The sequence below is a fragment of the Oryza brachyantha genome, chromosome 8 (genome assembly GCF_000231095.2).
Source record: "Oryza brachyantha chromosome 8, ObraRS2, whole genome shotgun sequence".
NCBI classification, from domain to species: domain Eukaryota; kingdom Viridiplantae; phylum Streptophyta; class Magnoliopsida; order Poales; family Poaceae; genus Oryza; species Oryza brachyantha.
This window is the reverse complement of record NC_023170.2, coordinates 441045-464881: the sequence shown is the minus strand read 5'-3', so window position 1 is coordinate 464881 and position 23837 is coordinate 441045. Positions and strand designations below refer to the sequence as shown.

The 23837-nt window shown below is 39.4% G+C and overlaps 4 protein-coding genes across 9 annotated transcripts; 1 reads left to right on the top strand and 3 right to left on the bottom strand.

The window, feature by feature from the left end:
* Window positions 1-1608: 1608 nt before the first annotated feature.
* On the bottom strand, window positions 1609-7363 carry LOC102713482 (bromodomain-containing factor 1). 3 transcript variants are annotated; one of them, XM_015840708.2, is made up of 8 exons: window positions 7243-7363; window positions 6088-6862; window positions 5897-5974; window positions 5120-5357; window positions 4197-4275; window positions 3377-3518; window positions 2695-2958; window positions 1609-2209 (listed from the first exon to the last, which is right to left on the bottom strand). In XM_015840708.2, the coding sequence occupies exons 2-8, from the start codon at window positions 6811-6813 to the stop codon at window positions 1994-1996; spliced, it is 1743 nt and encodes a 580-aa protein (XP_015696194.1). In that variant the 5' UTR covers window positions 6814-6862; window positions 7243-7363; the 3' UTR covers window positions 1609-1993. The 3 variants fall into 3 exon arrangements, with proteins under 3 accessions (XP_015696194.1, XP_006659043.1, XP_015696195.1); XM_006658980.3 differs by lacking the exon at window positions 7243-7363 and adding an exon at window positions 6950-7189; XM_015840709.2 differs by lacking the exon at window positions 7243-7363 and adding an exon at window positions 6992-7189.
* Window positions 7364-8074: 711 nt separating this feature from the next.
* LOC102712835 (auxin-responsive protein IAA25-like) lies at window positions 8075-13531 on the bottom strand. 4 transcript variants are annotated; one of them, XM_015840669.2, is made up of 10 exons: window positions 13440-13531; window positions 12944-13355; window positions 12645-12836; window positions 11502-11590; window positions 11009-11118; window positions 10224-10521; window positions 9104-9402; window positions 8879-9005; window positions 8671-8748; window positions 8075-8535 (listed from the first exon to the last, which is right to left on the bottom strand). In XM_015840669.2, exons 3-9 carry the CDS (start codon window positions 12789-12791, stop codon window positions 8676-8678), a joined length of 1143 nt encoding a protein of 380 aa, XP_015696155.1. In that variant the 5' UTR covers window positions 12792-12836; window positions 12944-13355; window positions 13440-13531; the 3' UTR covers window positions 8075-8535; window positions 8671-8675. The 4 variants fall into 4 exon arrangements, with proteins under 4 accessions (XP_015696155.1, XP_006659040.1, XP_040382663.1 ...); XM_006658977.3 differs by having other exon boundaries at window positions 12960-13355; XM_040526729.1 differs by having other exon boundaries at window positions 12645-13355.
* Window positions 13532-16876: 3345 nt separating this feature from the next.
* LOC102712558 (probable adenylate kinase 2, chloroplastic) lies at window positions 16877-19889 on the top strand. The gene is made up of 7 exons (XM_006658976.3): window positions 16877-17206; window positions 17582-17677; window positions 17918-18046; window positions 18132-18266; window positions 18684-18830; window positions 19349-19423; window positions 19529-19889. Exons 1-7 carry the CDS (start codon window positions 17012-17014, stop codon window positions 19625-19627), a joined length of 876 nt encoding a protein of 291 aa, XP_006659039.1. The 5' UTR covers window positions 16877-17011; the 3' UTR covers window positions 19628-19889.
* Window positions 19890-20177: 288 nt separating this feature from the next.
* On the bottom strand, window positions 20178-22832 carry LOC102712280 (alcohol dehydrogenase). The gene is made up of 8 exons (XM_006658975.3): window positions 22529-22832; window positions 22245-22380; window positions 22016-22085; window positions 21833-21926; window positions 21529-21742; window positions 21274-21415; window positions 20918-21088; window positions 20178-20525 (listed from the first exon to the last, which is right to left on the bottom strand). Exons 1-8 carry the CDS (start codon window positions 22773-22775, stop codon window positions 20334-20336), a joined length of 1266 nt encoding a protein of 421 aa, XP_006659038.3. The 5' UTR covers window positions 22776-22832; the 3' UTR covers window positions 20178-20333.
* Window positions 22833-23837: the final 1005 nt, after the last annotated feature.

Genomic DNA, 23837 nt, shown 5'->3' with positions numbered 1-23837 from the left:
GGTAAGGTGGGCAGTTGGATGGACAGGCACAGACAGAAGAAGAATCAGCAAAAATACTAATTAAAATCCTTGACACCAACAATTAATACAATTATAAGGGCAACCCTACGCCAGGGCGGCAAGCAATGTGGCGATCGACATGTGTGATCGATTATCATCGCAACTAGACAGGTATCTTCTCACTACTAATTTCGAACCCAAATCATGCAAGAGATGGCCCTGCGAGAGCTCAAGAAAATGTTTCACACCCTGTCTTTTTTTTGGCTTATGTTTACAAGTCAAAATTTAAATTTTAAATCTTAAATTTAGAGTTAAGTTTTGGATTTTTTCATCGTGATTTATTTTTTAATCTTAACTTTTAGATAACTATGACGATATATTTATAAACGAAAAATAATTTGTAAATAAAATCTTTATACATGTATTTTAGGCGATCTAAAATCTATTTACTGAAAAATAAATTTTGGTGAAAAAAAAGAAGCGGAAAGATGGGGTGAAATAAATTTTCTCGTGGTTTGCCATGTTTGAACTCCACTATATTCAAATAAATTTTCTGGCTGACGTCCCTTTGTTTAGTTGTTTGGTTTTAAAAAGCAACGTTAATTATTATTGTTGATATTGGAACCTTCAACTATTTTAAAGTTGGAACATGCGTTTAAGCGTCCTGAATCTAGCGTTTGTCACAGTGGCCACAACGCCGCAACTGCAGATACCTAATCGGTGATGTGACAAATATACTACATAAATAGAGCAAATTTTATCAACGGTAGAATTATCGCAATACTGGTGAATGATGATATATACAAGGAGCAGATTTTATGAACAACAGAATTATAGTCTGTCATGTACTGACGTACTTCAAATCCTACATACGACTAAAAAATTTTGAAGATGTACAAATTTTTTTTCTCATTTTGTATGTATACGTATATATGCCTAACAAATATACTTATTATGTGGAATAAGAATGTGATACAATATGTTTAGTACACTTCCCCACTCTACAACAGTGTTCCCATCATGTGGCACCACATTCGTTTATCCCAACGTCAACATGATGGGAGCATCATTGGTAAGACAGTAGAACCACGTGTCAGTGACTCAATATCACCAAGAATATCATGGGGTAATATCACCGAATTTGCATACAAGACAGTACTGCATTTCCGAGGCATGGTACATACATATTATATATATTTTTTAACTTTTTTCTAGGTGTATATATACTCATAAAACCAATACAAAATAATTGTTTTAAATTTTCTTTCGAACGCGATACCATTTGCGCATATTGTTAGGGATCATTATCTGTATGCAAAACTTAACCATGCCAAATAATTGGCATCACCCAAAAATTAGCAGCAATTCGGTTTGCAACAAAAAAATTTGATAAAAACAAATTATCTCCATGGTAGCAAATCAAACACAACCTTTGCCAAAAACTTTAGCATCTCTTTGGTAGCAAACCAACCAATCTTACCAAAAATTAAATTATGGTAACGATCCAAACAAGCACTTTGCCAAGGCGATGATGACCAAATCCTGCCATGCCAAAAAGATTAGAGCAAGAACCAAACAGGTCCATTCAGGTAAGGTGACGGTTGGATGGACAGAAGAAGAATCAGCTCAAATACTAATTAAATCCTTGACACCAATACAATTATAAGGGTTCAGTACAACCCCTACGCCAGGGCGGCAAGCAATGTGGCCATCGACATGTGATTATCACGATTAGATTGACTGATACAAAATTGTAGTGTACATAAAGAGAATTCCCATACAATAGACAGGTATCTCCCAACTAATTTCGTACCTAAATCATGCAAGAGCCCTCTGAAAGCTCAAAGAAATGTTTCAACTAACCTGATTCATTCCAACCAGCTCCCATGACTTCAGGGTACAGCTTTCCTTCCCAAAGTCACAACGCTGCTGCCTTGAGCTTCCTTTACACGAAACCACTTGCTGCTAAGCAGACACTGGATCGACATAATTCCTATCGTTTCATTATCGATGTTATGGCCGCATGCAGGGGGCTTTCCTTAATTGAAACCTGCCGCTGTTGTTGACGGAACAGAGAATGGCGTCCCCTGAAAACAGAACTCTGGCTGTTGCTAGGGAAAAGCTGTGCGCAGAGCTGCAAGAATGAGTTGTTCTGCTGCTGAATAGGATAATCTTCCATTTCAATCTCTTGGCTGGTTTCTGTTGTCTCCTGTGATGAAATGCAATATAATCAGAGTTTAGAATTTCTCACAAAAATACATAGCCATGCACCAAGGGTTTTCACTTTTCAGCCTTCTATGACGCCTAGTGGTCTAGGTGTTGAGATGACATGTGGGTAAAGTCGCAAAAAAAAAAAAAAAAAAACACGATGTGCACTGATAGGCATACCAGGAGGGCCTGTGAATGTGACTGAAAGCAGAGTGCACAGGTAACAGAAAAGCAATCAATATGAGTTGATGATGAAATGGACTCAAATTATGCATCAGTTCGTGCAACACTCCAATACAATTACTCATTACAAAAAAGATGCTTATGCATGAGTTTTCAAGAATAAAGAGCATGCTGAATAAAACACTGAATAACAAGACCTATTAGTAACCTTTTGTCACTGTTGATGCTAGTCTCGTTGTTAAATATACTGTCCTACCAAACATGGAAAAATTGAAACAGCTCTGATAGTCTTGCCAAAATTACCTTATGTTGGTGCTGTGCAACTTCGGAGCCATCATTGGGCTGACTGGATGTATGTTCCTCCTGACTGATCAAATCTGTATAATCTACCTCTTCTTTTTCCTCAAAATATTGTCTGGAGCCTTCATCCTCATAATCAGGTCGCAATGTCTGGCTGTTGAAGAATTTCACAGGATTTTCTATCTGAATCCCTGAATCAGTTTGTAGCAGTTGCTCCTGACTAGAGGTAGTGTCATGACTACCAGGGTTATTATTGCCTGAGTCTACCTATCAGGAGAAGCATAGGTTAGTCCAGGGTGAAGATCCATGTTGCTGACAACTTCCATTCGGAGAATGAAAAATGTTCAAACTACCTAAAAAGCACGGAATACATTTGCCGCTACCATGGCTAAATGAATGGTGAGAAAAAAACATATGATTATTCAATTTAAATGTAACATTGGAAAACTTAATATAAATGTGCTATGTAGCAGGCATCTGCTCATTGTAATGAGCAATACTTCACATGCAGACAAATGAGATAAACCTTTCCTGGTAATTTATTGAATGTAGTCAGATACCACTTCAATAGAAAATGGAACATCAAGAAGGAGAAATAAAGTCGATATACACTAAATATTTCAAATAGACAAGATACATAGATGCAATGAGCAGTACAACCTAGGATTTGGATGTCAATTCTAACCTCCATGATTTGCTGGTCAGAAATGTTACTATTCATTGCAGCAGTTTCATTTTCAATGACAGCCAATATTTCGTCCTTTTCCTTTTTGCGGCGTGTAACTTGGCAAACAGCACATGCACAGTCATTTTTGTGTCGATCATTCCTGTAATTAAACATATCATGTAAGAAACGAGAGAACCACATATTCGGCAGATTAGGCTACTGTGCTTTGTATTCACTAAAGTCAGTGGGAAAATAATTTTGTAGAATAACCTTAACCTGACAAGAATTATTAAGGGGGAAATGTGTATCTACCACTTAGTTACGATGCATGTATTCATTTCGAGGAACATGATCCAATGCCCCCACTCGTATGTTGCACGATAAGTTAAGGCATTAAGCAAGCAATACTCTGAAGTGCAAATGAAGCATATATAGCTCCTCAAGAGCTGTAAAAAATTACAAGGAAAGATGCATGCTTCTGCTATGATCTCAGAAGACTGACAGTTTCCAAAAAAAAACAAAACAGGCATAAGCTCTGATAACAAGAATTAAAGAACAAACCAAAAAGTCAATACTGGCACTCAAATAACTCTAATCGTAGTACATAGTACATACTACGCACACGAGCAAGTCTTAATACTATCATTTTTATCCCAAGTCATTGATTTTAACTTGCTTCCAATCTACACAGTACTTCACAATATTCTAAATTTTTTATAGATATGATTGCTGAAGTGCATGTCCCACCAAATTTGAGAACAGATGATGTTTTATCTTCTTGAATAGAGCAAACCAGAAAAGAAAATTGCATGTAGATGTCAGAAGATCAATTACATACCCTAGGCGTCGCCGTTTTTGCTTAGACTTGCCTTTCGAATTACCTTTCACATCCTCATCACCTGTGTTGTCATTGCCACCTATGTTTTTGTTTGAGTAAAACACGTCATAAATATGAAGGAATGCATTCATTCAGGGAGTGAACTATAACTCTCAAAATGGACATCTTGTTAGTGTACATTACTGTTAAGCACCCACCACCACGACTAGTGAAAACTTGGTGGCACAATGGCATTGTTGTACTTTTAAGATTTTTTTTATTTGACTGTATTATGTAGTAAATGAGTCCATTGTAGAACAATAAACCAAATTTGTAGACTTTTCCGGCCCCTTTAGGCTCTTAAAAAGAATATGATGTTCTCTTTCCTCTTGCCGTTGAATCAGTGATTTATAATATCATAGGTAAGAATGAAGTCAGTGCAATGCTGGTGGATAAATTCACTGCAGAAAAGGGAGAAATGTTCTTTTCTACAAAGAAGGTCTTTCCTCTGTACAAACTGAATAAATCAATGATCAAAGCAGTGTACAGAAGATTTCCTCCTGTCCCCTTGGAGTTGAATAATTGCAGAACGCGAAGCTTACTAATTAAAACAGGTACTAATGACAAGAACAGAAGAACTGATAGTCAAGTTACTCCCTCGCTCTTTTTCACTTCATGGTTTAGACTTTTTCTGGTTTCCATGGTAAGAGGTTAGCCATTACTTCAGAACTTCACAATAATATGTCCAAACAAAATTAGAATTATATGAAGGAATTTTCAGTGATCTCGTAGCTAACTTGGGGCAGTTTTAAACCAACCGGTGATCAAACCTTAGGAAGTTTGACAGCGGAGATTATAGGATGTCAAGGAAAAAAAAAGAAACTAAAAGCATAACTATTGATCAAAAGAACGAACTTTGGACAAGTCACCCGTCCAATACTTACCATTTTCCTGGAAGTCAGAATACAAGTCTGCTGCCAGCCAATTTTTCATGAATCCCTTCTTCACTCGTTTCATAAGCTCTATAATATAATCACCCTTACTGTTGTACTTGGTACAATTATCCCATATAAATTGCACGTCCTTATACACATCCTCCGAGTTCATATACTTATCACCACGTTCTAGATTTTTACATATTGTGCCAAAATCCATAGGAGTATCAATAATATCAAAATAATCCTGCAAATTTTGCTAACTGTCAATGGCAAACAAACAAAATGTGGAACATTGATAAAGTGAAAAAAAGCAAAGAATTTTTCTCCAGTAGCAGTAGATTTAAGAGCATATATTTACTAGGGTAATTAGGACAAACAACATGATACATGCTTTCAAAGAAATCTACAGAACTTGCAAGCAAAGTGATATTTATTTGTGATGATTGTTTCTTACTCTCTTAATTATGTCCATGAAACAACACTGGAGTGCGGAACTGATTTTGCAGGCAAGATGGCCCATTTGTTAAGGTATTAGCCCAAGAGTCGTAAATTTAGCTAGATATACATACCCTATCCTAGAATAAGGGTAATCAAAATTTACATATCTAGTGGATAATAACATATACATATCTGAACCTGTTCATTGGAAGCTATCAATAATACAACAAAATTAATGAGAGGCAAGTTTTCAAGATCATTGATAAGGATCTGGATGGAGATACCAAAAGTTTATCACATTAAGGAAAGAAACCCATTATGCCTAATGATACCAAGAACACTCACAGGTATTCCTAAAGCAACAGGATCCACCGGTGTGTTGAATGGCTCAGCTGCATCCATCTTCATGACTTTCTTAATAGCCTGGGAAGATCAAGCAAATTAACTGTGTAACTTTCATGTATTTGTCGATCTCTACCATGTTATGTTGCACAATAAAAAGACCAAATATAGATATGTGCCAAATTTATACTCACTTCAAGTGCAGCAGTTAGCTCTTTGTCATCTCGCTGACGTTCTGGTGTGGCCTCCTTTACCTCCAACTCTTGTGGGCTTCTCGGCTCCAAAGCAGTCTCGCTTTCCCCATTTTCCAATACAGTTTCCTGCTTGCTTGGAAGAGTCTCAATGACTGAATCAGTTTTTCTGTCCTGATTTTTATCTTCCATGGAAGATAATCCTGCAGACTTGATCTTGATGCTTGATATTTTTCTTGCCACCTTATCCTTATCAGAACTACTCAAGTCTGATGTCTGCACATCTTTCTGTCCATCCGGTGAGACAGTGGCCTTCTCTGCAACTTCTTTGTTTGCTTCAGGCACAGGCGCAGCACTAGCAGGTTTACCAGTGGCGTCAGCAGGTGCTTTTGCTTCTGAAGAACTCTGGTGCGTCTCCAACACTTTGGCAGATTTGAACTTCAACCTGACTCTGCTATAGACTTTCGGCTTAGCACTCTGTACATCAGCAGGCGCAGCTGGCTTCTCTGGCTCAGGAGGTGCTGGTTCAGGCCCCGGTGGAGCAATAACAGGTGGATCATCTGCCTGATGTGCTGGGCTGATGTCATTCTCCTCTGTGCTTGGGCTGGAAGGGGACTTTGGGGAAGCATCTATGGTGCTTGGGCTGGAGAGGGAATTTGGGGAAGCATCCGCGGTGGCGGTTTTCGACTTGGCTTTCTTTCCCACCTTACGCGCGCGCTTGCGCTTCATCTTCCAAATCTAGCAACCACCACACAGGCCAGCACAGCAGAAGAACACACTGCAATTGTTCAACAAGCAGAGCGATTTCAGGAGTAAGTAAAACCTTGGCCAAGTATAAACAAACCAAGAAGGGAGTGGATCTAACCTCCCAAAAATTAATTTCTTGAAAATAAATTCCAATACGCACTCTATAACGCAGTAATTGAACTATCCCCAATGAACTCAACTGGACGGATTGGACTGGGAGAGCGACACATTAGGATTCACCGAGAGTATTTTGGGGATAGAAGCCGAAACAAAGCGGTCAATTCTCTCCGGTTCGAGCTCGGAATCGCAACGCAACATCCCCCACCCACCCTCTCGGCGCTCCGGAGCTTCACCGATCCTTTGCTGGGATTTTTCAAATCAAATTTTTTTTCTAGGGTTGGAATAGGATACCTCCCTCAGTTCCTCTAGTCGCGCCCTGGCGCGGAGCTCGAGGAACACGCGGCCGCGCTGGTCGGCGGCGGGAGACGAGACACGGCTGCGCCGGCGAGGGCGAGGCGGCGTGCGCGGTCGGAGACGGAGACGAAGACGAAGACGGGGGGAGTAGCGGGCCGTCTTAGTAGCCTTATAGCTGGGCTTCATGGGCCGTTTCGAAACACAATTCAGCCCAATAGTCCGTAGGCTAGGCCCGTTTAAGGCCCACGTTGGACAACATTTAGGCCCAACATACGGACAGCGGGGGAAGCGGCCCACTCAACGGCCTAAACACTAATAAAACACTAATAAGTGTTTGTTGGGGGAACTTAAGAGTCCGAGAAGTAGTCGGTGAAAAGTTAGATTCTTAGAATCTGGAAAAGTTATTTTTTTATCTTCTGGCTTCTAGTTTATATTTTGGATTTTACAACTCAAGATTCTTAGAAGCTGGGCTGTTTGGGAAAGCCTTTGACTTCAGGAGATTACGTGACAAGGTGCAGCTGCCAAAAGCTCTCCAAACAGGGTCATAGGACAAGCAACATGTCCGTGTATTGTAACAGACCATCTATAGATGGACTACATGAGCTCATAGGAGAAAGATCGCTTTTAACATGGGTCAATAGGAGAAAGGAAGTGTTTTTTTTTTTTAAAAAAAAAGCCCACGTGGTTTGTTCTCTAGTTTTCTTGAGAGACGAACGGCTTTGTTTTTAAAGTAGCAGAGATTTTTGGACTCGGAAGTACATCAGTTCAGGGTGAGATTTGGATGTATAGCTTCTGCGATTTAAACGAATTTGCAAACTAATATCAAAGGTTTCAGAAACAGATATTCAATTTATTGCAACCAGTGTCATTTACAACCCACCGCACACACATACAAGCACTATCTACTGCACCATCTATTCAATTATACAACAGGTCAAAAAAGATACTAGTACTATTCAATTACACAAGCAAAACTTTCTACATTAGCCACATTAGTAGTCTAGATATTTTTTTCATTTTTTTTTTTGGAGTGGGGGGGGGGGAGGGAATTAGTAGTCTAATATGAGCACTAGCTCAAACACGCCAGGGTAAATAACTAAAAATCATGCTAAAAACTACTAGCACATATGACATATTGTCTCTTGCTTCTTCGCCTCTCTGAATATGATGTTCCCTGTCATCCATCATGTGCCATATGTTTCCCTTCCATTTCCTCGTGATAAAAACAGTAATCTTTCTCGACCTCTCAGTTGCGGTACTGCAGTTTAGGCCTTCAGGGTCAGCTTGCAACTGCAAAATTAAGCAGTGGATTTGTCAGTTGTGTGTATCATACCAGTATATGTTCTACTCGAAAGAAATTAACTGCAAGTTCTTGCAGATGCAGACTGCAGCGTCAGTGTGGCTCGTTTCTGGCCTGGAACACACCGTTGCTATTGTCGTAGCTTTGCAGGCGTTCTAGGATCCTGTGCAATGTAGAGCCTCTTCACTGAAGCAATGAACAGCCTGCAAAATAAATATATGCATGTGCAAGAATCAAGATCGATCAGTGATCAGTTGCAGGGTCTGCATTTCAGATTCTTCGTTGGATGAAAAAAAAGAGTCAGATATGAGAGGTTTCTGGAAGCAAACGTACTCCCATGGGACGTCGCCGACGAGCATCCGGTCACCCTCGTTGTCCTCGTACACAAGAACGTACCTCTTCTTCTTGGTGCCCTTCTCCAGCTGCTGCTGCTGCTCATCGTCTCTAGTTGCAATGCCATCTGAAAATTAGCCATCACATCGAATCAGTCACCTGAGCAAGATACATGGAGCTCAGTCAGCTCGCTCCCATGGGTGTGATCCAGTACTCAAAGCTGACCTGACAGGAAGCCATGGAACATGCTCTGCAGAGCCCGGGACAGCGAGTCATAGCTGCGGTGCGCCTTCAGGTCGATCTTCCTTCCGACAGCGTAGCCCTCCAGGTTCACCTTCACAAACATGGTCGATAATGGCCTCCTCTCCTGTGTTGCATCTATGGAGCCATGGCCTTCATCAGAGCAGAGCTTCACCTTGCTCGGGTCCTCTGCATCTGCAGTTTTGGGGGTGGACAGGTTCTTGCGGAATGCGCGCACCGGTGGCCATCCCACCAGCTGAGCTGATGCAGCAGGGCGGTTTTCTCTGAACATTATTGACAGTAAACAAAATAAATCTGGTGAGATGATGCGGCTAAACCTTGTGCAAACATTGTTAGTAAATAAATAAATGTGTTCATGGCAGCAAACAAGAAGGAAGCTTAGTGGTTAGAACCATACTCTGTATACTTGTTTATTCTACCCTTAATGAAATTGGATGGTCGCCCTTTCGGCCTTCCCAGCAAAAAAAAAAAAAAAAAAAAAAAAAAAAAAAAAAAAAAAAAAAAAAAACAAGAAGGAAGCTTTGACACATGATAGGTGCTACCATAAACCAGCTGTTATTGTTCCTCCTTGCTGCATAGATTCCAAACTGATGATGAGAATTTCATGAGAGCAACTCTGCAGGCTGAAACTAATGGGAAGGTCCTTTTCTCCATCCACCTTTAAAGCCATGGAGGTTCTACTTCTACATGATGATGGCTCTACTGGCCCCTTCTGCTTCCTTTTTGTAAAAAGAAAAATAAAGAACATCTTTCTGCTTCCCTTTTCTCTTTCTGTTTTCCTCCTTTTCCTCCCTTTACGCGCGAATTATGTCTTTGAACATTCAGGCAGTATTTTGTTACTCTTGTTTGTTGTTATGTATCTTTATGCTATCCCAGAATAAGTTGTGATTACATCAAAACTAGGGCCAACTTAAATATACATGAACCCAGACTGAACCATAGCATTTCTTACATTCAAAACGCATATGAAGGTTGTGTTGTATTACTGTCAGAACTAGATTTCATCTCAACCTAAGACAGCATCAATGTTTTCATGACAGAAATTTCTAAGAAACTGCTATTAGATTGTAAGTGGCAACCAAACCTTTGGACAGCACATTCATTAGGCCTGTGGTAAGCTTGCTCCAACTCCAAGGCTGACTTTGCTTGCCTGGAAGCCAGGCTCCAAGGGTGCACTCCCACACCAAGCCATGGACTAGCAGCATCACCACTCGGGCAATTGTCTGAAGAGATGCCAAGCCTAAGCTCAAGGCTGTTCAGATCACCTTCCTGAAACTTACAGTCATCTTGTTTCTCCTGTTTCAGCCTTGGTGCAACTGAAGAGTTCTTCATGGATCCTCCCAAGCTGTAGCTACCTCTAGTGCATACTACTAAGGTAGTTTCTGTGTGTGCAATGGTGAGAGTGTTTGAGGGAAGGGCTTTGTAGGTCTTTATGGTGTTGAGGTAGTTGCAAGGGAATAATTAAAGGGAACTGAGGAGGCAGATGACGAGAAAGGCAGGTCTCTTTGTGGGGAGACCTTTGGTGAGTACTAAAGTGCACTAGTGGGGTCTAACTAAAAGTATGAAGTAATGATAGACCTGTAAATGTAATCCTTTGAGGTTGCTGAGTGTCCAGTAAAAAAATGTGACTACAACTACAACACATTGGTAAACAAAAATCTGAATCACACTGAATCCATGTAAATTTGAAATGCGTAGGATTAAGTTGATGGACAATAGAAAATTTGAAGTAGAATGTGTTACGTAAACCGTCTTAGAGTTTGATATACTCTGAGAGTATAAGAGCACCAAACTCAACAAGATACAAGTGGACATGTGGATGGCAATGTCTTGTCGTTTGCAAGAGTTTTCTGTGTGGTTTTGTCTGACCTTGTGTCTTGGTGGGGAATTTAGTAGCTATTGGAGCTCCAGTTGAAACCTCAGTCCGCTTCAGTCTTTTCCTGAAAGTGAGTTTGCTCCCTTCTCTGCTTTTCTTTGTTCTGCAGAAAATTGGCAGGTACTTTTGGGTAACAGTTAGAACTTGAACATATTTCTCAAGATGCCCTCTTGCATTATGCAAAATTTTAAAGGAGCTACTGAGCTAAAAATTAGGTGTTGTCTGTTTTCAGTTTTAAAAGTGGTCCATGAAACATGTTACCAGCTTCTATTGTGATGAACCTGGGATCTTCTTCTAAGGTTCCTGCCTAAGTAGTTTATAGTGCTGCATGTACACTCATCAGAAAGAAAAATCTTAAGATTAGATGGTAATTATTTCAGCTACGGTAGGTATTGACATAGACGTTGATGTTACCTTGTAAGTGGTTATCTGACGGCAAGCAAAGCGATTTTCAGCTTCATAAGAGAAGAAAGAGCTAGATTTTACCTGTGACATTTTCTGACCATCAGATAGTTCCTTAGTCCTTGTGGTGACACACTGATAAGCGCGTTTCTCTCTGCCCATTTTACCACAAACTGAGGAAAATTTGTTAACTTGCGAACAAGAACAAATAAACTAAGTAGTTTTATTGAGGTCTACAACACCAGTGCTTTTCACTAAACCAAAAATACCTCTGCCTTTTCTGCCCACATGGGACCTTGGTAAAGTAACTCAACATGGGCATTTGGTCCCTTCTGCATTACTACAGATATATCTTGCTTTTCTAACCAAAATCGATTAAACCCGACAAGTTGGATTACCTATGCTTATTCAGACAGCTTTACATTAATGTGGAAGCAAGGAATATGATTCCATAATGCCTACATATATGCATCAAAATCTTCACTTGAAGAAAAATTGGCTCCTAAGAATCTATCGAATTGTACAGAATTTATTATATAACCTAGAAAAGAAATATTGCTTTGCTGTTTATCCTCTTTATACAGCGACAGATCTACATTCCATGTTAACATAATATTTAGTATCTATTCTTTACATGTAAGGTGAGAAGCTTTACTGGAAAGACACTCATCTTTTCACCTATCAGCTTTACCACTTGCATGTACTTTCTTAATTTAATCATTTAAAGGCACATCTCTTAACAAGGATGTGAAGATCTACTAAGGTGCAAAGCACAAACCTATTAGCTATCCCTAAGCAAGTTCTATTCCATTTAGCTCCATGATTGGCCTGCCTAATTGTATGGCAAAGTAAGCAGCGTATAATGATGGGTTGTTTACTCAGGAGTATCTTGTCCCACCTAAAAATAACAGGAATAACACTTTAGTATATATTTGTTTCTTAGTGCTTAAGGAGTAGGAAGTTAATAGGTGCTGTAGCAACATGTCCAGTCTGATCTGCATGCTATGCCATTTTCAGAACATAAGTGGACTCAGACATGAAGCTTTGTTGACTTATCTTTAACACTGCATAATGTTCAAGCTCACAATGATGAGTTAGGCCACTCTAATTGCTTCTGCTACTGCTTTGATTTATAGCATATTTTTTTTGTTTTTGAACTACAGGAACACAGAAACGGGTAATTATTGGAACATGGGAAAAGCTGAGTGATTGGCAGGAGATAGATACCTCATACATATCTTGCAGGTCAGCAGCTCTTCTGAAAGAAATGTTCCTGATGATGGAGAATACCGGCAAAGCATTCCCCTTGTGCCAAATGGTTGGCTGAGTACAAGGACACCAGGAATCACCCATCGAGGAACTGCATGTCTGCATCTCCTAGTTGCCCCCGCTCTTGTAGTTTTCTTTCTGTTATTATTCCTGCATGTCGATCAAGACGAACAATTAAATCCGGTCAGAAGAGTTCAGGTTCCTCACTTCTCTTGCGACATACACAAGAAAGAAGTTATCTTGGCATCCAAAATCACCACACAAACATCTCACAGTAGCACAGAAGAGGATATGGATTCTTTCAGGCAAATGATCGAACACCTGGAGGGCACTCCCTCTACCTGAGCCTTGCGGATCACACTACTACTACTACAGAACGATACTTCACTCCACTGTGGGCAAGATGCATACACTACATGAACCAAGAATTGCTCTGCTCTGCTCAAACAATCAAATAAACACCGAATTCTCTGCTCCACTGATCCATGCAAAATTCCTTCCTTTCGTCCTTTCTCTATCTCTCTCTCTCTCTCTCTCTCTCTCTCTCTCTGATGAAATGAGCCGAGCTGGCTGGATAGATGGAGTGACTGCCACTAGCGTTTGACATCGCTGTCCATGTCGCCCTATCTCCAATAGTTGAATTCCTCTTGTCCACCGGTGGGTTTTCTGCTGAAAGGGGAAGAAAAAAGATGGGTCACTTCACTTCACTCGCAGTGTTTCTTTCTGTTAGGGAGCAGAGAACCCAAGACCCACCATCCATCCAATCCATCCACAGCTCAGTTCTTGGCCATCAAAATCTTGGAAAAGGACACATTCTGCAGCTTAATTTGCTCTTCTTTTTTTGCTAGTGCTGAAACACTTTGGTTTGCACTTGCCAGTATGTGCATGCCGGCCCCCTGATTAGTGCTGGATACCGATACTGCCTTTCAGAATTTCAGATGTCAACCACATTTCTTATTCCTTTGTTTTCTTGTACTAGCAAAGTTATGTGTCCGTTGTTTGTAAATTAAAAAAAAATCACTTTGGCACCTTGTAAAGAGGAGAAATATTTTAGAGTAACTAGAGGGTTCTTAATTGTCAAGTTTGATTTGGATACAAACAATCACCGCGTCTTTTCGCTTCTGCTTATATTTATATGCAAGATTTAAATTTTATTCACATATTATTTTTTATTTACAAACATGTTTTTTGGATTTTTTTTTATGAAAAAATCAAACAATCACCCCTAATGGTCCTATATTTCATAATTTAGCAGATCTGATAATAGAGTGGTGGGTAACATATTCACCATTCACCACTATCATTGCACGTTTTAAAATAGTATAGATTTGCTATATTTCTGTTGAATAAAAAAGTTTAATCTTTTTCAGTTCTCTAGTATCGCACATTGTTAAAGTTGCAATTTTTAACTTTTATCTGTGCAGAAAAAAAGCTTATCTGGGAAAAAGAAGAAGATAAAATGCAATGGATCCGAGGGAGCATCAGAGGTGTGGTGATGGAGTCCTAACTCCTAAGTACATGACTCCACCCATAGGATTCAAACCCATAGTGCCTACGAATATAATCCAACGAATAAAAAATAACGTTTTTAATCTGTGGCATGCTTTGCATCAATGGTGAAGGGACACTTGATTCTGATCAATTTCCCCTTGATTAGCTTCGTTTTATAGATCATCGTCAATGGTTTGAGCAATTGTTTTGAAACCAGAAACTGTTGAAAAAAGTGACAGTAACTAAAAGATCATTGGTGAGTAACTGAAAAGGAGGGAATTGCGTGGTTTGCCATCCAGAGATAGTGCCGATGGATGATGGACAATCTAACCAAGATCTCCAACTTTCTCAGCTAGCTGCTCATCTTTTTCTTTCTTAAAGGCGGCAGTGACTTTGCAAAAAAAATTTCAAGTGTCAACTGCTCATGTCTAATGCAATGCACGCAGCGTGTTCAACCACCTGCATCATTTGCAGGCAACAGGCCTCAAGAAGGGGACAGGAAAAAAGAAAAGAGTGTACAGCAAGGGTTGATATCCAGCTTCCACGATGCTTAGACACTGCAGCAGCTGTATTGGAAAGGGGGAAGAACATCAAACACCTGTAAAGAACTGAAAGTCATTGTACTTGTTGATTGTCAGACAGTATTAGCTGCACTGTTTTGTAGCTCTGGAACCGAAAGGAGTCTGCTGGCTACTGCTTCTGTCACATTCTCTCAGTCAGTTCTTCATATTCACGCTTCTTTTACCAGGATACTTTTAGATTTCTAGATTATCTTTTTTTTTTCATATAGCTATTTAAGGGCGTAAGAAATTTTAGAAATTAACAACTACAAAGTCAAAATTTAGAAATGTAAGATAAGAAAAATTTATATTAATTGTTTTCACAAAACGTATTATTTAGAAATTTAGAAAGCATGTCAAAAAATCCGTAACCAATAATATAAAATAACATGACAAATGACAGCCATGCAGGTAAAATCAACACCAGAAATTGTGTTTCTGTTTTTATGACCTTGAACACCAGAATGAATCAACACTAGAAATGGACGTTGACGTAAAATTTAATTTTTTGTGACTCTTACATATCCAATGATAATAAATTTGTCACTCTCCATCATAAGCCTTGCGAGAGAGATTAAATTTCTACCGTAAAGAATGGCCAAAAGTTAAAAACCCCACCATTTATCGGGTGAGAAAGGATAAACATCATTATTCATTAACATGTGCTGGTTTTTCAAAACATAACATAGCATGTGCTGTTTGACCAAACAAACCAAAGCAAATGTGGAGTCTATCCAAACTTGAGGTGCATCACTTTAGAAAATCTATTATAGCACGCACAAAGACCTTTGACTCCTGTGTACCCATGCAAAAATCGGTCCTTTCCAAACGACGACCACGAGTTCTAACGATCTGACAGAATCAAATCAGCTGTTTGCTGAGCCCAGCTAGTATTTTCATTTTTACTGCTGACAATATTTTAAACTAGCAATTTTCCTTGAAAAAAGGAAATGCTTTTGGCGACGCAATCATCAAATATATGTTTTTCAATGACAAAAAAAATACATATACACAATACTACACATACGACAGTAACATTATACTCACACCCCCAAATATATCCTCTAAACACCAATGTCAACTCCCTACCCTTACCTTAAAAATCTATTAAAAATAGATCTACATGTATAATATCCTTAAGTTTTAAACCTTTACCAATGGCTTCGCCACAACCCAAATTGTACCAACGTGGCAAAAATCATTTCGTTTTGAAAACAATTTTCAAGGTGCTACAACAAATAGAGAAGAAAAATAGAAATAATAATAGAATAAAATAATTAATTTTACTTAAAAACTAGTAATATATCCGTGACATGTAATGGATTAGATTCAATACGTAGAGGGTGAGTCTAAGGAGGATGGTTGGAGGAATTTACACATGACAGACCCATGTCTAAGGGATTGGCTAAGATGGGCTGAAAGGATAAATTAATATCCTACTGTTGTTAATATAATGTGGAAAAAGAGTGAGGCATTTGCTACACGTGATAGAGAAGTGGATGGACGGATGAACGGTTGCGATTTCTAGTAGTTTAGATAAATGAGCTGCAAATGAACCTTCTGAATCACCAAAAGTCCTTTAAAAAAATACTTTATCGAGATTAACGTGCATTGTCGGACGCATCAATACTCAATAGCTTGAAACAAAACACATTCTTTTTCTTACAAGCATTGTCACTCAAGTTGTTCATCTTTTCGCTTATTTCACGATTAAGAGGAACAATATATTTATAAATAAAAAATAGTTGGTGTATAACTTTTATATACATATTTTTAACATCTAAATATAGGTTGAAAAATAAATTTGCAATAAAAAACTCTAAAATCAACTCTAAATGTAATATTAAAAATTAAAATTTTAGTTTATAAGTATAAGCATAAAGATAATAAAAAGACGAGAGTGCAAGTATATAAAAAAAAAAAAAGAGCCACTAGCCCATCAGTTATCACACACACAAAAGAAAAAAATGAAAAAGAGGAAAATTAACTGGACAGGGCGCCCATAGGAAAGTAGGAATCTTTGGCCTCAAAAATGAAAATATGTATTACTCAAGCCAACACGCATCTAGAAAAAAAAAACCAAGAAAATCAGCTCCCAAATCGAAAGGGAAAGAAAAACAGAAAGAAACATCTCCTCGTGTTTTTCGTCCACGAACTTGTCAAAAAAAATGTCTTTTTTCCCTCAAGAAGGAGAGGCATTTGGAGTAGCAGACTAGTAGTAGTTGTGCGTTCGTGGTGTTCTGCTTTCGCTTCGCTCCGCCGGCACCGCCGCCCATGGCCTCTTCCATGGCCACCGCCGCCGCCTCCCTCTCGCCGCCGGTTTTATCCGCCGAAAGGCCAGCTGCCCGCGGCGGGCTCTTTTTCCCTGGTTCTCCGGCAAGCTCCCGCACCCTCTGTCTCAAATCCGCCCGCCGCAGCGGGTTCTCGCCGGCGACCAGGAAGCCACGCTCCTTGCCTCGAGCGACCAAGGTCTGCTTGCGCTTTGGGTTTGAGGACTTGCTCCGTGTAGTATTGAGTATAGCTAGCTAGTAAAGTCTGGATTTTTACGGTGCCGAGTGCCGATAGTTTCTAGTCACGTTGTTTGTCTCGTAATTTGGCCGCGGAACTACGGAATTTCGAAGCTTTATTTACTCCATTATTGAATAGATTAGATGTGCTAGTTAGTTCTTCAAGTCTAGACATCGGAGTACTGAAGTTCTTATCAGTTTAGGTTTAGCACAGAATGTTGGTTTTGGGCTAAGCCAGGAGTATTCATGGATCGAAGTCTGTTTCAATCCTGTGATCCTAATAATCATATTCTTCGCTGCCCTGTGTGTTAACACATCCGTGCGAACTTGATTTTAGGCTGTTGTGGCTGTGAAGGATGATCCCCTGAAGGTAATGATAGCAGGGGCTCCTGCATCTGGAAAGGGAACGCAGTGTGAGCTCATCAAGACCAAAGTAAGTTTGTTGGGAATTGCATGCTATATCATTTTTTATTTTCTTCATAATGCTTTGTAAAAGGGTTAATTAACCCTTGGTAAAAATGTATGATACTCATGTGCTATGTCATATATGTATATATTATGTAATGAGGCAATGAAGTTAAATGTCAAAGTTTGGTAAAAACATCTATGTGAGAACTTAACAACAGACTGGTTTTTTTCGTTGTATTTAAGTAATGGGAAGTGTAATTTGCAGTATGATCTGGTGCACATTTCTGCTGGAGATTTGCTAAGGGCGGAAATTGCTGCAGGCAGTGAGAATGGGAAGCGAGCTAAGGAATTCATGGAGAAGGGTCAGCTGGTTCCAGATGAGATTGTTGTTAATGTGGGTGTCTTTTTTTTGTTATTTGTACTGATGTCATAGAATTGTTCACAGTGGTGCTGAAAACATAATTTTGGTTTACTGCCAGATGGTGAAGGGACGCCTTCTGCAACCAGATGCTCAGGAAAAGGGTTGGTTGCTGGACGGGTACCCAAGAAGCTATTCACAAGCAATGGCACTGGAAACTCTTGGAATCCGGCCTGACATTTTCATTCTATTGGATGTAAGTGTTTACTAGACTGAATCACTCAATTATTAATCCAAATCGTTTGTCATTTTTACCTTTAGACTAAGGGCTTTCATTTTGGACATTATCTAAAAACTCCTTCTGGCCCTTGAGACACTCTTGATCAATAGGGTTAAGCTAATGAATATCTTGAACAGCAGTGCAGCCAGTTGTGACTGATATTATCCTTTTTATTTAAAAATAATGACATTAATTTAGTTTAAGAAAGAAAAGGAGATTTACAACTTCACTTTGAAGCATTATTTGTATTAACCGTAAGGACCTGAATCTTATCATGCATTCAACATATTCGCCAGGCATGTTCTTTCTATTTCTCAGTGGAATGAAGTGGGATTCAGTGACTACATAAATGGAGAATAGACATTTAATTTAGTTCATTCTTTGTTAATGTAGGTTCCAGATGAAATTCTTGTTGAAAGGGTAGTTGGGAGGCGTCTTGATCCTGTAACTGGAAAAATATACCATCTAAAGTATTCCCCACCAGAGAATGAAGAAATTGCTTCAAGGCTTACACAGAGATTTGATGATACGGAAGAAAAGGTACATGTCTCTAAAAGTTCCAAATTAAAAAAAAGGCCAATATAGCTGTGCATCTACCATTGCCGTGGTGGACTCATTTTCCATTTGGTGCTTATCATGCATTACTGCAGCAACCTATTCGTGGTCTCTTATGATTCAAATCAACTTGACAAAATTATTAGTCATCCGCCCATGGATCATTCTTATCATGTCTGTTTGTATATTCACATCCACAAAACGTTCAACATTTATTTTGTAAAGTCATAAATTTGTGGTGTGCTTGTGTCCAAGGTCTTGCACTGATAATCAGCAGCTGCTGAGCTGAAAGTGCGCTGTGATTCTTGTGGTGGTGAAGGATAAACGTGAATTTATCTAGCTTAGGATGCTATTCCTTGCATTGCACATTACAATGATAGAACTTTGCACATTTCCATTTTGATATTTCTCATCACCTGCTTATCTATTTACGTGGATTTTGAAAATTAAATAACTTGATGTCATCATGGTCAAATTCACACCTTTTTTATGGGGCTTTACAGGTTAAGCTGAGGTTGCAGACTCATTATCAAAATGTAGAATCCTTGCTATCAATATATGAAGATGTGATAGTTAAGGTAGCCAATTTATCTCCTTCTGAGTTGAAAACTCTCCCTCACTAGTTGGACCAAGGCTGAGGCCACTAACATTTGACATATTGCCTTCAATGTCCTGTAATTTAGGTAAAAGGGGATGCTTTGGTGGATGATGTATTTGCTGATATCGACAAGGAGCTGACTTCTAGCCTTGATAAGAAAACAGAAGTGGTGGCTAGCGCATGAGCAGAAGAGATGTGCCGACTGAATATGCTCCTGATTTATACTTCTCCATGTAGTTGGGAACTTGGAAATATGGGAATTTTGGTTTGAAGAATCCCATGTATTATTGTAGACGAATGTAAGTGACAAAGCATCGACATGATAATGTTAGAGGTCTATCATGCCCCTGATGTACATGCATAGCTGCTGTCATGTAAACAACTCTAACGAAGAAAAATGGTTAGGAATGCATTCATTTACAACCCTGATAAAAGGTTTGACTTCAGTTTGCACTGCACAGTTGTTATTTGCAGAGCCCTAGCGGCTTGTTTGTTTCTACTGCTTCTGATAGTATCAATCGAGCATGTAAATGTTTCTGATGCTAAGCTGAAACAAGATTTGTGGTTGTTCTGTGTTGCTGTAAATTAGATGATCTGATATGAAGCACTCAACCCAGACCAAGCAAAGGAGCATATGGGAAGCCTGAGATCATAGAAATGAACATTTACTGAAAGGAGAAGAAACATGTCAGTTTGAAGGGACACATTAAAACAGGAAGATGATGGAATTGAGATAAAGATCTCCCTGTTAGTTTACCATAAACAATTTCAGACATGCTGGCTTCTTACACAAATCAGGGAGTGGGGTGTTCATGGAATATGTGGTGTCACAGCCTACTTATTTGTCTGACCAAGAGTTCCAGACTGTGAACCACAGAATTATGTCATCACTACATGATCTCAACTACAGCTCGCCCAACGATCTTGCCATGGTCAAGGTCCTCGTAGGCGCTGTTCGCCTCTTCAAACTTGCATTTCCTTGATATAGTGTTCTTAAGATTGAAGGCCCCACTTTCAGCTAGCTTGACTATCTGAGGAAGATCTTGCCTGGCCCTCGCACCATACGACCCAATGATCTTCACCTGCTTCCAGTAAACATGTAAGGAAGCAAGAACCATAATACAATCCAAGAAAGTAAACCTTTTTTTTTTCCTCAAATACGCAGGAGAGTTACGTATCATTTCATTTATAGAAGAAGAATCGAAGAAAGTATTTCAGTTGATACTCTGTTTCTGTGGCACTATCACAAACTTATGGTAAATGAACACAATAATGATCCTATTTAAGATGACATATGACCATTGTGTATCACGGTATGAGCATAGCAATAGGTTGCAGCTAATTCATAAGTTCAAGACGATCAAGAAGGTGGCTATATTTAGACTGAATGAGTAGAGCAAATGGCCTTTTGCTTTTTTTTCTTTTTCTTAGAAAACCAAGGCCAAGATTACTCCATTAGAGCTAGTTTGTGTACCTGTCGGCGAACAAGACGGGTTATATCCACTTCTCCCATAACATTTGTTGCAGCAAGCCCAATCATCACAGCTTTGCCTCCATCTCGTACACTTTTGGCACACTGAGAAAACGTCAATGCCTTGCCAAGTGCCTCCACAGCTACATCCACACCCCTCCCATCAGTAATTTCCTGCAAACAGTAAGATATTCAAAACATCATATTTCAATTGGAACACGAGCTGAGATGTTCAATATGAACATTTGAAGACATCCCCACTACAGAAGAAACAACATATCAATATCAGCAACTATAACATTAAAAAGCTGAATTGGAGCAGTTTTTGAACTGCAGGTGGCTACGTGGCTAACAAATACCTTAATCCTTTCAACAGCATCTTCTTTTGCTGCATTTACAGTATGGGTTGCTCCAAGTGTTCTAGCATTCTGGAGTTTCTCATCAAGAACATCCACTGCAATGACTTCAGAAGCTCCAAAGGCTTTTGCTATCTGTAAACAGCTGCAATTTTCCAATTATAAGGACATAGAAAGGTAAAAATTTCACTCTGCTATTTTGAAAGGTAAAAAAAATATAAACAGAGGCAAGGATGAAGACGTCTCATATCAGCTAACCTTGACCCAACCCCTCCGACTCCAATCACGGCTACTGAATCACCAGCACGCATTTCAGCAGCATGCCTCAGGGCACCATATGCAGTGAACACGGCACATCCTAGAATCGCAGACTCTGTGTATGGCAGCGAATTGGGAAGAACTGCTAGTGCATTGGCCGGGACAACGCAATATTCTGCAAGCCCACCCATACTGTACATGTACACTGGCTTTCCTAGAAATACATAAATAAATGCTGTAAGCAAGGCCCAGCTATACCATAGCATCACCAACATACTGTATGAAGAATTGTACTGAAAATTACCATTACTCCGAAGAAATAATCGGGTTTCACCATCGTACAGTGTTCCTTTAGCACGGTTGTATGCAAAGAAAGACTCACATAGATCTTCTTGACCCTATACCAAATTCATGTACATGGATTCAATCAAGAAAGCAAAGTAACCTTTTTTTTCTTGCAGATAATGGCAAAGGAGGTATAAGTTACCTTAACACAGTAGAAGCAATTCCCACAGGGCATTATAAACGCACCAACAACATGACTGCCAACTGGGAACCTAAAATTATTATTATTTGGGTGGAAAGAAGCCATCAATTCCAACTCCATAGTCCACAGCTCAAGTTTACACTAACACACATGCTGATACATTCACCATCCTAAGCAAGAAAACATAAGTTGTCTCTTGACAACATCATCTTGGTCACATTAAGTATACCTGTTGATGATCTCAGCAGGAGTGTGAGAACCATGGTCAACAACCTCCCCAGTGATCTCATGTCCAACAACGCAAGGGCTTGAGAATGGGAGCTCACCCTTGAGAACATGGAGATCGGAGTGGCAAACCCCACAAGCTGCACAGATTGAGCCCTGCGTCAGAAGGAAGAGAACCCATCTCGATCGATCGGGGAAACAAACAAACAAACGAACAGACGCAGGAGTAGGCGATAGCTAGCTGCAATGGTGCATCTGAAGGGAGAAGAGGGAAGAAAAAGGCGCGACCTTTGGTCTTAATGAGGACCTCGCCGGCCTTGGGGCGCGGCATGCGGAACTCCTCGATGGTGAGCGGCCGGCCGGTCTCCCAGAACACCGTGCCTCGCATGAAGCTGGGACCGCCGGCGACGTGGTACCCTGGGGCGGAGGCGGGGTCCGGCTCCGACGAGAAGGGGCGGCGGAGCGCGGCGCCGATCCGGCGGAGCAGGGGGAGAGCGCCGGCGCCGGCGCGGCGGGAAGCGGAGGAGATAGACATGGAAAGCCGCCGGCTTTGTCAGCAACTCAATTGAACTAAACAAGTCAAAGTGTTCAACTCTTCAACTAATGTATGCATATAATAGATCATCAGACTGGTGATTATTTGTACGACTTCCAAAGGAACTTCTTCCAAAAATATTTTTTATAAGTAAATTGTACTTTTTTTTAGCAAATGAGTAAATTGTACTTTGCACAAAGTAATTATGGCATCCTGCTTCGCTTTGCATTCGGTTTGACATGTTTTTTTTTAATTTTACGCTAGGGCATCATAATAACCTTTGTTTCATCGTATAATTAAAAGGGAAATCTTGTAAAATAACTTATTAAACTTCGTTTTGACTTTATACCGTTCTTTACCAGGTTTCATTCGGATTTTATAGAGTTTTATTATATTTTTGTAATTTCTAGGATGTATCATAGTATTAAGTGAAAATTATTTTAATACAATCTGGTGCGATATAAAAAGTTGTGCTAAACCTGTTGCAAAGTGATATATGGTAAGTATTTACTAAACCTGGTGTAAAATAAAATATGATATATTTTACCTAGGGTGGTTTAATGCTCCCTCCATATTTTCCATATTTTAATAGATGACGTCATTAGTATTTTATAACACGTTTCACTATTTGTTTTATTAAAAATATTTAAAAATTTAGTATACTTAAAATATATTTAGCTATAAATTCAATCACAACAAAATAAATAATAATTAGATATGTTTTTTTAATAAGACGAATAATTGAATGCGTGTCGAAGAAACCACGATGTAATCTATTTAAATATTGAGGTAGTATTTTTTAAAAAAAAAACTCCCTACGCCTACATGTAACTTGGAGAGTTTGATTTGGACTTCTACTTAGAAAAAACATTAACAAAACAGATAAAATCATATCCACTTCACTCGGTCACTGCCTGCGTCAGATACAACTACTATACAATAAAAAAAATCAGAGTATAGCCGCCGTATGCATTGTTTATTGTAGTATCATTCACTAACAGCGAACCAGTGATTAATTATTTAATCTTGCAACTTGCAAGAGATGCATCAGTAAGCAACAAG

Bases quoted from the DNA above. Each gene is read 5' to 3' on its own strand.
- LOC102713482 (XM_015840708.2), bottom strand. From the start codon at position 6,813: ATGAAGCGCAAGCGCGCGCGTAAGGTGGGAAAGAAAGCCAAGTCGAAA. The intron at 3,519-4,196 runs GTATGTAATTGA...GTTTAATTACAG, and splicing joins CAAAAACGGCGACGCCTAGG to GAATGATCGACACAAAAATG. The intron at 2,959-3,376 runs GTTAGAATTGAC...TTCTCCTGATAG, and splicing joins CTGACCAGCAAATCATGGAG to GTAGACTCAGGCAATAATAA.
- LOC102712835 (XM_040526729.1), bottom strand. From the start codon at position 12,791: ATGCAGACATGCAGTTCCTCGATGGGTGATTCCTGGTGTCCTTGTACT. The intron at 11,119-11,501 runs GTAAAATCTAGC...AATTTTCTGCAG, and splicing joins ATGGTCAGAAAATGTCACAG to AACAAAGAAAAGCAGAGAAG. The intron at 10,522-11,008 runs GTCAGACAAAAC...TTGCACACACAG, and splicing joins ATTCCCCACCAAGACACAAG to AAACTACCTTAGTAGTATGC.
- LOC102712558 (XM_006658976.3), top strand. From the start codon at position 17,012: ATGGCCTCTTCCATGGCCACCGCCGCCGCCTCCCTCTCGCCGCCGGTT. The intron at 17,207-17,581 runs GTCTGCTTGCGC...ACTTGATTTTAG, and splicing joins CCTTGCCTCGAGCGACCAAG to GCTGTTGTGGCTGTGAAGGA. The intron at 18,047-18,131 runs GTGGGTGTCTTT...GTTTACTGCCAG, and splicing joins CAGATGAGATTGTTGTTAAT to ATGGTGAAGGGACGCCTTCT.
- LOC102712280 (XM_006658975.3), bottom strand. From the start codon at position 22,775: ATGTCTATCTCCTCCGCTTCCCGCCGCGCCGGCGCCGGCGCTCTCCCC. The intron at 21,927-22,015 runs GTAACTTATACC...AATTTGGTATAG, and splicing joins ATTGCTTCTACTGTGTTAAG to GGTCAAGAAGATCTATGTGA. The intron at 21,743-21,832 runs GTAATTTTCAGT...ATGTATTTCTAG, and splicing joins ATTATTTCTTCGGAGTAATG to GAAAGCCAGTGTACATGTAC.